Here is a 12,078-nt window from a genome sequence, read left to right as displayed (position 1 = left end):
GTGTAATATATGAACTACATTTTTAAGTGGTCATACAATGCTATTGTAATTTTAATAAACAATTTGATCAAAAATAACACCAGTTCCACCATGGAAATTATAGAACTTCCGATAAAAAGGTTGATGACTCCTCCGCTTCTCACTGAAATAGGATAAAAAATGCATTTCATTTAGAATTCGGACATCCCTTGTTCATATGAAGTTGGTTACAGACGACCACGGGCGGCAGTGGCCACTTAACATCAGGTGGAATGCTGTCCACTCGTTTCCTACTGCAATCTTATAAAAAGGAAATTGAGTTATTAACTTTGTAATTGCTGTTAAGAAAGATAATTAGTAGAAATAAGAAACATAATTATTTAATTTAATTACGTATGCTAAGATACTCACGAAATATATCATTTAAATTAAATATGATGTCGCGGACCACTCTAATTTTTGGGAATTTGGTTATTCCCATCTGAAGTCTACCTATAGATTTCTCAAATATGTAAACTTCGTTATCTTTGTGGTATATATCAGTTTCACAGTTACTCAGACAGCCACAATCTCGTGGCGACTTTGTAAGCTTCTTAGAATGTTTGAATATTCTCAAAATATAATTAGGAATTGTTAGTGACATTATTTCCTTTTTATATTTAAGGACACACTCCAATTCATTGATAGAACAAACTCGTTCACTACCTGTAAACAACAAAATATTTTGAGTAAAGCTTCTTGGCTTCAGTGATATGCTTTTTACGGTTTGCGTCGATACTGCATAAGTTTTGGCGATATCTTTGGAACATATAAAATCGCTTAGTTAAGCATGTATTATTTCTCATTTTGCATCGCGATTTTCTTCAGTCGCTGCATCGAGCGTCCCAAAGTAACGGCCATCGATGCTCAAACGTGTTCGAGGAGCAGTGTTAGATCGCTACACGTAGTTTCTGAAAAGCAAAGCTAAATCGTCGATTGCCGATGGTTAAAGTAGTATATCTGTAACAGTAGTAAGTGTGCCCTCAGCCATTAGCGTCAACCGTTGCTGTTGTTCTTTTGCCAGCTGATATTCTGACAAGTTTAGAAGGTAACTTCACATACCTTTGATATAATTATAGAAACTTCTAAATGATACCTTTTATCTATAAAATGTTTTCAAGCACACTTAACATTTTTGATAAAAACAATAAATATTTTTTGATAAAAACATACTTAACTTAAAATATATACCATCATACATATTTGTAGCGGATTGTTGCGAAGTAGTTTTAATCTTAACTTAATAGCATGGATTTCCGCAAAGTAACGCCTGATACAATTAACTATACTTAACTGTTTTGTTGGCAAATGCTTAGTAACAATTAATTTATATAATCAATTGTAATTCGTAAAACAATGTCGGGACGTAAAACTTACCCAAAGGTTTATAGAAATGGGGAACGCATCCACATAATTGAATAATGATTCCAATCCTGCACTCTAATATGCAATGGTTGTATGAGTAAACTGGATATCGCTTACTCAATGGTTCATTTACAAATCTGTAATTGTTCAAATTGTCATTATATTTTCCATCCATTTGTTCATTTGGATACTCATAGTTTTACATGTTTACCATTTCCATTACATGAATACCAATCATAATTTTTAAAAATAGGTGGTCAAATATTAGTATTTTATTTAGCTAGTGATCTAGCAGGCTTAATTGTAAGTTACATTTATATTATACCTAGGTACATTTAAAGGTGGTAGAACGCTTTGTGGCTCGACTCCGGCGGCACCACTGCCACACCTATTTCTGCTTAATAACAGCAGTGTTTGGCGCTGCTGTGTTCCGTTTTGAAGGGTGTGGTAAGGGAGACATACTTTTCCGAGGCGTTCCAGCTTAGTCCTCAGGCGTAGCGGCGCATCTGTGGCCGACCTCAGGTAGGAATATCTAATCCTATCTGAGGTACATTACAGATGTCCATGGGCGGCAGTAGCCACTTACCATCAGATGGCCTGCATGTTCGTCTGCTACTTCTATATTATAAAAAAAGGTAGGTAGTTAATAACCTACCTGCATTTTCGTAATAACGTAGACTTCGGCCGCAGCTCTTCTGCTATTCGAGTGCTCCAAACCGATAGCCCAAATGTTACAGTTCCTTCCACGTCAAATGTAAATGAGGGACTGGTACTCAGAACTAACTCATCTGGATGATGTATGTATACCTGAGTATTTTATATATTTTATGTAAATATCAAAATATTGGCAAAAGGAATACAGGGTGAAATTTTCAAATAGGGCTTCAGGTCCAAATCCGAAACTATAAGGACTAGCGAAAAATGCTAAAAGGAGTTGCGAGGCGGATTTTGATAAAAACTAAAACTGCATCATTAGTTTTTTAAAATATATTTTTCCCTAGCCGGGAATCGAACGAGTTCATTTTGAAAAAAATACATCCTCTATATTATTCCTTTATCTGATAGTGTTGCTTATAAGGATCAAATTCTGGAAATGCAAGCAAACTTGAGACAGAAGTTTAGTTAGCTGTGAAGTATGTATGTAGGTGGTTTAAAGGTGGTAGAACCCTTTGTGGTTCTACTCTGGCGGCACGACCGCCACACGTATTAACAGTTTCTGCCTATTAACAGTAGTGTCAAGCATTGCTGTGTTGTGGTTTGAAGGATGTGGTAAGACAGACATACTTTCACGAGGCGTTCCAGCTTAATCGTCAAGGGTAGCGGCACATCTGTGGTCGATCCCAGGTAGGAATATCTAACCCAATCTGAGCTTGATTGCATTATATATACAAAAGGTACATAAATAGGTATATGAAGGATATGCGAAATGACAGACAGGTAAGTACTACAAGAGTCGCCCACACCGGCAAAATACGAGGTCGTCGACATAGGTCGATTTCATTTTCCTTTGAGAACTAAATTGAACTTTCACATACAGTAACATGATAGGTACATTTACTTATTTTTGTTTTGTTTTCCTATTTCAGCAAAGCATACATGAGGTATGATGAAATTGATCTGAATCTACATGTATACGTTTATGTTATGAGCTTACCTTATAATTTATTGAGTAATTTGTAATTTGCGCTAAGAAATCACCCTCATATATGGTTAGTTCAATATTCGTTTTGGTATATTCAGCTTTCCTTCCCCATTTGCTATAAGGAATACATAGAAAATGCTTTAAAGTTAGGTTTCTGGACATTGAACAAGTCCACTTCCAGATGGAATGCCGGGTTAAAGCGCAGAGCAAAAATAATAACGGTAAAGATTTAATTTAGGGCGGTATGAAGTAAATATTATATTTCTTTTTTTTGCCGACCTATTCCTATAAAGGGCGGCAAATTCAACTTTTATGTCCATTTTTGTCACTCCTTTACTTTAATGTCAGTTATTGTAAGGGTGGCACTTTTCCACTTTTTTTTTGCCCGGAGCGGCTATATTGCTATATCCGATTCTGTTCCCGTTTATGTTCTAAGAAAGTTGCTTATAATTATGTAGTGGGTCGGAAAGGCTAAAAGTCTAACACTCAAAGCTGCCCCTTTGCGTGTTTGAAGATGGTAGAATCCTTTGTGGTTCGACTCCGGCGGCACCACCGCCACACCTATTTCTGCCTAATAACAGCAATGTTAAGCGCTGCTGTGTTCCGTTTTGAAGGGTGTGGTAAGGCAGATATACTTTTCCGAGGCGTTCCAGCTTAGTCCTCAGGGGTAGCGGCGCATCTGTGGCCGACCTCAGGTAGGAATATCTAATTCTATCTGGGGTTGATTACGGATGTCCATGGGCGGCAGTAGCCACTTACCATCAGGTGGACTGCATGCTCGTCTGCTACTCCTATATCATAAAAAAAACTTTATTCAGCTTATATATACCTAGGTATATTATAGTAGCTTAAGGGTGGCAAAGTTTTGGTACTTACATTGGATTGTCGTATACCGCAACGTTAGAATTAATGACATGGCACATCCCCACTTCCGTCATGGCTGTTTCAAGTGGAATGCTCCAATTAGTATTAGTGGTTAGGGAGTTGTTGGGAAATTTTCTGAAAAGTTCAGCTGCTAATCTTGAGTAGTTCTGCGGAGGTACTAGCTGTGGAATCAAATATGGACATGATAAAAAGCTACCTCGTTCACTGATGTAGGCTCTGGATTTAACTTTTATTTAAAACATTGAAGTAGCAAACGAGCGCGCTAGTCCATCTGATGGTAAGTGGCTACTACCATCCATGGACATTTATTGAATCAATCTCAGATAATAATATAATAATTTCCTATCGGAGGTTGGTTGGTAGGAAGGTATAGTCCGCGTAAAACTGCTAGTGCGCTCTGAACAGAGAAATGAATCGCGTCGTTATAGCAAATTGTATGACTACACCTGCCCGGAACAATTTCAGAGAGGACTAGCAGTTTGGCGATAACTATATGTCCCTAACCCTTCAAATCGGAACCCAGCAACGCTTAATACTGCTGTTATTAGATAGAAATAGGTTGGGAACCAAAAAGGGTTCTAGTATCTTCAAAAACGGTGCTACCGCCCTAAATTATTCTACCACCTATTTAGTTAAGAGAAATACACTTTTAGGTATCTATTTTATAATATCGATCTACTCACCGCAGATACGTTTTCAGGTATATTCAAATACAATATATTTAAATTATCCATTCCTCCAGAGACGATGCCCCAGAAAAATGGATCAGTTTTAAGTCCAGTTCTGTATAAGGTTTCGCTGAGAAATTGAAGTTGAAATTTGAAAGGTTTATTTTACATGACTAGTATAAAATATTTACTATTTTTCTATGTATAAATAATATATAAAATTATCATACTTTACAAGAGAATTGAATAAACCAACATCAGTTTTATGAAGAGGACAAAGTGTTATGGCTGGGAACGAAATATTCCAATCAAAATAATTCATTTCTATACTCATAACGGTTGGTGATTCCTGAAAGAATTATCATTGTTATTGTTTTTTTTTTTTTTTTTTTTTTTTTTTTTATATAATATAAGAGTAGCAGACGAGCATGCAGTCCACCTGATGGTAAGTGGCTACTGCCGCCCATGGACATCTGTAATCAACCCCAGATAGGATTAGATATTCCTACCTGAAGTCGGCCACAGATGCGCCGCTACCCCTGAGGACTGAGCTGGAACGCCTCGGAAAAGTCTGTCTCCCTTACCACACCCTTCAAACCGGAACACAGCAGCGCTTAACACTGCTGTTATTAGGTAGAAATAGGTGTGGCGGTGGTGCCGCCGGAGTCGAACCACAAAGGGTTCTACCACCTTCAAAGTTCTATTGTAAAGTGCTTTACATTTTTTTGAAATTGGATTTCTCTTTTTGGTACTTACAATATATCTTGTATATTGTGCAGATAACAGAATAGACAAAAGCACAACAGATCCCGAAAAACTGATTATCCAAAATATCCTGTGAACATTTTCATTTATTTGAATTATTTAGTGTAGGTACCTAAAACTACTAAAGTAATGTACTACGTACATACGTAGTGATGTATGTGGTCTGAAGTAGTTCCAGCTCCACATGTACCATTAGGTTAAGTTTAACATTGTAAAATCCATTTTTTTTAAAAGATGTGTGTTATGGAGTTTCTTTCGCCGCTTCTCCATAACGAAGCACCTTGTGAAGTGGTGGTAGTTTGACATTCAAAAAGTGCTCTGTAAAGAACCTATTTTGAATAAAAAAAATTGATTTGATTTGATTTAAGTCAGTGAAAAATAACTTAAGCGAACTAGACTAGACTAGAATACCTGTGTGTGAATAAATATTTACGTGTAACAAACCGTTCAATCAAAGGTATGTTTGGGTTCACAGTATAAGGTAGACCATGCGTTGTAGAATTTAACAGTTCTTCTTTTATGTAATCAGTAATATGATTATTTTTGTTTATTTTTCTGGTATTGTGATGTTTCCTTATAATTTTCTTCTTCACTTTGACTTTCAATTTATTTAACATAGTTTTTCTTGAGAATATATTCATCATATACCTAATCCGTCTGCTACAGTAAGACAACTGACACACGGGTTTCAATGGTAGCTAATAAGTTATCGGTAATCGTTTATTGCCTTTTGTCCGCGAACAACATATTATAGTTAAGTCTATAACGTTTGATTTTAGTGGATATGGCTTACTCATATTTATGGTTCATTCGTATTTTATACTGTAAAATATGTTTTGATACTTGTAATATTTTAGCATCGGTGATAATAATGAATAAGTGTTGTAGTTAATATGTCAGTTAAAAATAATAATTCTTTAAGTAGCTACTAAGACTTGTTTTGAGGCGCCGAAGCTATTATTGTAAAAAGTTGCGCTTGTATCACATTTCTTGTTTCTAACAACAATGTATGTGGTCTTACATTTATCGTTGAAGATTATAGCGACATCTTTTTGATGTTAGGTGGTTATGACAAATTCTATGTTACCGTAAGTAAAAATTAAATACTTGTGGCTTAACTCAACACTAGTTCAGAACAGCGTTCCAGCAAAACATCAGTCAATTATTGTAGGTACACAGATCTTAGAATGTGAAAGATTTAGGCCACATACCGCAGGCCCGCGGTCCGGTGGCGGCCCGTCTCTGTTTAAAACCCGGCCCGCGGATTTAACTATTTTTAAATTTTCAGAAATGGTTTTGTAGCTTTGGCCCGCTACTTAGCTTACATGCTTGTGATTGATCGCAACTTTTCAAAGTTTGCTAATACCTAGTGAGGTAAGCCTGGCATGCTGGTCGAATCAGGATTTGTATGTAGCCTTCCTTCATATAGGTACAACTCATAGGCATATTGATTTTTGTTCTGTAAAAAAATAAATTCTCCAGAATTCACAGGCGTGTAGGTTACCGTTTGTTTTTTACATAACTGCCGGTTAACACTTAATTGTTATTTTCCCCACAGACATAAAAACATAACAAGCGATTATTGGAATCTTCTGAACCGTTTACATGAATTCCTTTTTTTTAAATTACACCTCAGTAAATCCATAGCATCAATATATTCAGTTCGTAATGATGCCTCTCCTTTAGAAAAGAGAGCTATTATTCAGTAAGTACTTGCTACTAATGACTGTGCTTTGACTAACGTTATACTCTGCATTAATAATTTAGTTAGTTTTGGTAGCATTACGGGTTTGTTTGTAGGTATTAACAGTTGCATGTTTTGAATATTATGTCATCTATTAGATATTTTATTGTTTTTGTATGATTACTTGGAATTAGGTACACTTTCGGTGGAGATTGTATGAAAAGATTTGTGAATAACTTAAGTACGCTAATTATTATCCTTTTCTCCTGTAAAATATAATTATGTAGTGGTTAGAATAAATAAATAAATAAACGCTTTCTACACTCACAGCCCCACACTAGGATTCTCTGTGTCATGGGTGCCATGGACACACACATAGACAAATATACAAACACCCAAACCCAGAAACAGAAATCTAAATTAATATTTTAGGTATCCGTCTGGCCGGGGATCGAACGCGGGACCCTTTGCGCGTCAAACCGGTATGGTGGCCGCTCCGCGACGCGGGTCGTTAGAAAAATATAATAAAAAAACGTTGATTGTAAAATTAAACACAAATATTTCAATTGGCTTTTAAAATTTTAACCCCAAGAACAGTGCATTGAATCCCAACATGGATGTGATTTACCGGGGGAACGATCTGTTTGTTACGCATAAAACCCGCGAGACTCGTTGCAAACGAACGCGAACTTTATCAGAACGTTCGTGTAGTCAAGAATGCCCTAATCGGCCATTTGCCAGCGTTAAGCCCCCCTATTTATTATCGTAACTAGTAGAGCACTATCGCTTTAGGGCGAGGCGGAGATCGTTCTGTGTTTCTTACTGCCCATTTATCTGTACCCTCTTACTAATTCAACAAAACGCGGAAGCTGGCTAGATAACAACTTCGCTGCGAAGATTATTGGTAGGACGCGCTGATTGTTTCCTACTTAAAAGCCTTTAGAGATAAGTTTACATTCAACTTGCTGCTATAATTGTGGTCTCGACTTAAATTTAGTTCTACTATTTATAGTCCGCGTAAAACTGTTAGTCCGCTCTGAATATAGAAATGCATCGCGTCGCCATAGCAAATTGTATGACTACACCTGCTCGCAACAACTTCAAAGCGGACTAGCATTTTGGCGCGAACTATATCTATATCATAAACTCTATTATTAATATTAAGTATTTTTTAAAACCTCAGATAGGTAAATTCTATTTATAAAAGTTACAATAATAAATTTTAAACTCAGAATGTTTTTATTTATTTGAGCTTTAAACTTATAAAGCGATCAATGGCGTGACAATTGAACATGTATTTATTTTTTATATGGTGGCAGAAGTAAATGAGAATGCAGTCTATCTGATGACATTAGGACAACTGACGTCTACATATCATGATAATCTTATACCCAAGGGCTAATTGTAAAGTCCTAGTAGTGTCCTGACCACGTCGAATTATCTCTATTTATTCTCTTTGGTTCTACCAAAGCAACTAGATTATTAAAGTATATATAACTTTGAATAATATATAACTTTGAATTTACATAATTTTATTGTTGTAGAAAGTGCTGCTATTCTTTAACAGGCGGTTTCCGAACGAGAATTCAAAACGGGCAAACTTTAACTAATTTAACTTTAAAATGGCTTCCAGTTCTGCAAGTGTGTTGACAAACAAATACGTAGGTATCTTAAATTTTATTAAATTTGAAAGACTGATTTCCATTATACGAGTATGGGTTATAGTGTAAGTTCCTAAGTTCCCAACTAACGTAAAATATTCTTTTACACGAAGTTTGCGAGTTTAACATATTGTAGTCATGACATTCTCTGAAAGTCTTAAATTGTATTTTAGTAAGTACTTACTTTAGATAAGAGTTGATGAAGATCGTATATTTGAAAATGATTATAGATATGAATCCTTCAATATTCAATTAGGTACCGTCTCAAATTTATTACAACTTGAAAAATAAACTTGCTTTTGACGGCATAATAAGCAAAAAATGGTTACATAAAACACTCTTTTTTCCCCCGACTCTATCTTAAGACGCGCAGCAGATAGCCGATGATTAAAATTTAAAGCCTGAAAAATTTCGGAGGCAATGAATTAAAATAAATAAGTAGTTAACTTTTGATAACTGAATGTGTAAATATATAGGAATTATCTGACCATTCTATTATAGAGTTAGAATGTACGCCAACTGAATAAGTTTCTTACCTACAGTTGGAAAGGTCACAGGCTTACGATAGAAGTGCAAACAAAGTTCGACTTAGAATTCGGCTAGAATTGTCTGAGCCGAATGACTCAGTTTGTACATTCAATTTGCGGCTTGCGCAGTATGTGTTTACTGGAACGCAAATTACTTGAAATTGGCTGCTGTGGGCATGTGTCACAAATTGGAAAAGTTTGTAGGTACTTTGTGTTGCCTGTCCCTGTAGTTCCGGGACCAGAATAGGACTACGGTATCCCCTGCCTGTCGTAAGAGGCGACTAAAAGGGGGATTCCGGGGTTGCGGGCGGCAACAGTGGGAGCTCGAACCGCCCGGCCAGCGGCCGCGTCGGTAAGTGTGGCCGCATACCAAAAATATAAAAGGTACTTTATGTTGGTACCTTTTAAGTATAGTCAAAACATTTCAATATGTTAAGTACCCCTACCCCTGTACCTCCCCGTCCTTAAATAGTATAGTATATAGTATTAAACTTCTAATCCCAAGTATCTATGCACCTCTGAAGAATTACCTTTGTAGAAAATAATCATGACGTAATCTGCAATCTTTAAAAAGTTATCTGAGTGTGTGAAATCTTCAATTCACACTTGGCCAGCGCGATGGACCATGAACTAATACCCTCTCACTATGTGCTTACTTACTGCATTCTTCACAGCAGAACAACTATTAACACTGCTGTTAAATGCTGAATTAGATATGTGTAGCGGTGGCGCCTCCGATTTAATCGAATCACAAAGAATTCTACCATCTTCGCCTAACAGCGAAATATAAATTTAAAATACTCAAGGAACCTTCATACATTTTTCTGATAATACAGTCTCTAAGAAAAATAGTCAAAAAGCAAAGAGTAGGTTAATAAGAACCCAAAAATATCCAATTGTCTTTCCAACAACTTCCTTAGTTCACAGCGCAACCGGCACAAGTTTTAATAAGAGCTTTGCTGAAACTCCAATCCTGTTTGTACGAAAATTTATTCATTTATTTATTTAACAAGTAATGTATGTGATAAAAAGCTCGGTTATGTTATTGCACGGATAAAATAAATTAGATACTACATTGAAATGCGGTTTAAAAATACCTATACCGTCTGCAGTTACTAGTGTAAGTAAACGGCTATAAATTATACAACGCTATTTATGATAGAATGCTAGTTTTATTAAGATAAACTGGAGTGAAATTCAAATTGCGCTTGCTTTTTAAATGAACTATGTTTCTATGACATTGATATGGATACGTTCTGTGTTATGTGTCACGAGAGAGCAAAAAATGTTAAAATGCATCGAGATCTGTAAAAGATTAATCTCAATTACACGTCTTTATTAGTAGTATATCGATGATTCATCTAAAAGAGGTGGTCTGAAACATAAGTAAACAAACATGTGAGTACATGAACATAAGCTTCTGCTCCTCGTTTTCTCAGACGGACTGCAGGTAGGTAAGATTAAGCATCTATTTTTCCTCCACAATCTCTTTTGCACAGAATAAAATCTATCCGGGAACTAAATATCGGTTTTATATTGGTATCTTTGTCGTATACTTATACAATATTTAGATATTCAATGCTTTCACACCAAATACTTATTGTACCATAAGTATAATTAAAGGCGCTGGAGACTTATAGGAGGGAGTCATAGGCCCGCAGAAAATTTTGAGGCGTTATCGCGGCTTACGGGGCGATGTGTGATTAGTGTTTTTTTCAATATTTTATAGTAAAACCAAAGTAGAAGTACCTATTTTTACCGTCCTTTTTTAGGTACACATTGTTTTATATTTTTTTTGACAAAGTTAATTTTCATACGTCCGTAAATGTCCTAATTGACCACTTGGAGGCGTTATAAAATAATTGACTTTAAAAGTGATAGGCAAATGAAATCTTTATTTACATAAAATAACCCAAGTAACCATGATAGCTACAAAAATTTGGCTTTGTAATGTTGTAAGTTTGCGAAAGTTCTATCGTGGCAGTGTTGCTTTTACTGCGCTTAGCGATAAGTGCTATTTAGTGCTTGTTTTGGTCTCTTTGTACAATGCTTCGTGTCGTTATTTCAGACTATGTGTTCGTGTTAACAGCTTTGATAGTGTACATTGCAATTGTAGCTTAGGATAAAAGTTTTAACACTGTTACAAAAATCAACCTTTGTAAACTTAAATAATTCTTAAAGTTTTGACTTTCTTTGGTATCCAAGTTTCTGAAGTTTTCAGTGCATAATGAATAGGTACACGCGCAACTAGGAAACTACGGTGAGATATTTCGTGGTGGGTAAGCTGAGCCAAGTCGGTTTAATATTACTTTCTTATACTTTAATGGTAGTATTAGTAAAGTAGCTCATTAGGCACATGTTTTTTTGTGAGGTAGAGATGTGGCAATGTTATAATAAATCGAAAATACAAATAAGTTTATATTTTATTGTAAAATCCGTGAAGTATTACCATACGAAAAGGAATTAAATTATCCAGTTAACAACAATAAACGAGTTTTTTACAAAGGAATTCTCGAACTTGTAATATCGCATTTTTGTATATATGGGCGCAAATCAGTATCTTATGTTTATATTATAACATTTAATGTTTAAAATAATTATTTATGGGTGTAAATCTGTATCTTACGTTTATATTATAATATTTAATGTTTAAAATAATTATTCGTAATTACAATACTGTTATTGATCTAACCTCAATGTTTCTTAGACATTGCACTGATTCTTTCGACTGATTTTAAAACATTGATTTTGTAATTTATTTTTAATAATTCATATTGTTGCAAACCTTCAAAGTAAAAATCAATTAGATTATTATGACTCCAATTTTATTGTTTTATAAACAAAACTTAGTTTAATTTGCATC

At 35.4% G+C, this 12,078-nt stretch overlaps 1 protein-coding gene across 1 annotated transcript; it reads right to left on the bottom strand.

Annotated features, from left to right (window-relative positions):
* Positions 1–7: 7 nt before the first annotated feature.
* On the bottom strand, positions 8–5,960 carry LOC140749234 (pickpocket protein 28). The gene is made up of 10 exons (XM_073082279.1): positions 5,788–5,960; positions 5,335–5,413; positions 4,809–4,927; positions 4,594–4,708; positions 3,902–4,071; positions 3,038–3,140; positions 2,039–2,190; positions 1,392–1,520; positions 391–680; positions 8–142 (listed from the first exon to the last, which is right to left on the bottom strand). Exons 1-10 carry the CDS (start codon positions 5,958–5,960, stop codon positions 15–17), a joined length of 1,458 nt encoding a protein of 485 aa, XP_072938380.1. The 3' UTR covers positions 8–14.
* Between the last annotated feature and the right edge of the window lie 6,118 nt (positions 5,961–12,078).

This window comes from Epargyreus clarus, unplaced genomic scaffold (assembly GCF_041222505.1).
Source record: "Epargyreus clarus isolate Ecla_fem2 unplaced genomic scaffold, WU_Ecla_fem_2.2 ptg000017l, whole genome shotgun sequence".
Lineage (NCBI taxonomy): Eukaryota > Metazoa > Arthropoda > Insecta > Lepidoptera > Hesperiidae > Epargyreus > Epargyreus clarus.
Note: the sequence above shows the minus strand (reverse complement) of the source record. Positions and strands in the feature narration are given on the sequence as shown.

What these genes read in the sequence shown, in the direction of transcription:
- LOC140749234 (XM_073082279.1), bottom strand. Translation starts at nt 5,960, where the DNA reads ATGTTAAATAAATTGAAAGTCAAAGTGAAGAAGAAAATTATAAGGAAA. An exon ending in TACCTGAAAACGTATCTGCG is followed by an intron (nt 4,072 to 4,593) that starts GTGAGTAGATCG and finishes TTGATTCCACAG; the next exon opens with CTAGTACCTCCGCAGAACTA. An exon ending in GCGGTATACGACAATCCAAT is followed by an intron (nt 3,141 to 3,901) that starts GTAAGTACCAAA and finishes TATTCCTTATAG; the next exon opens with CAAATGGGGAAGGAAAGCTG.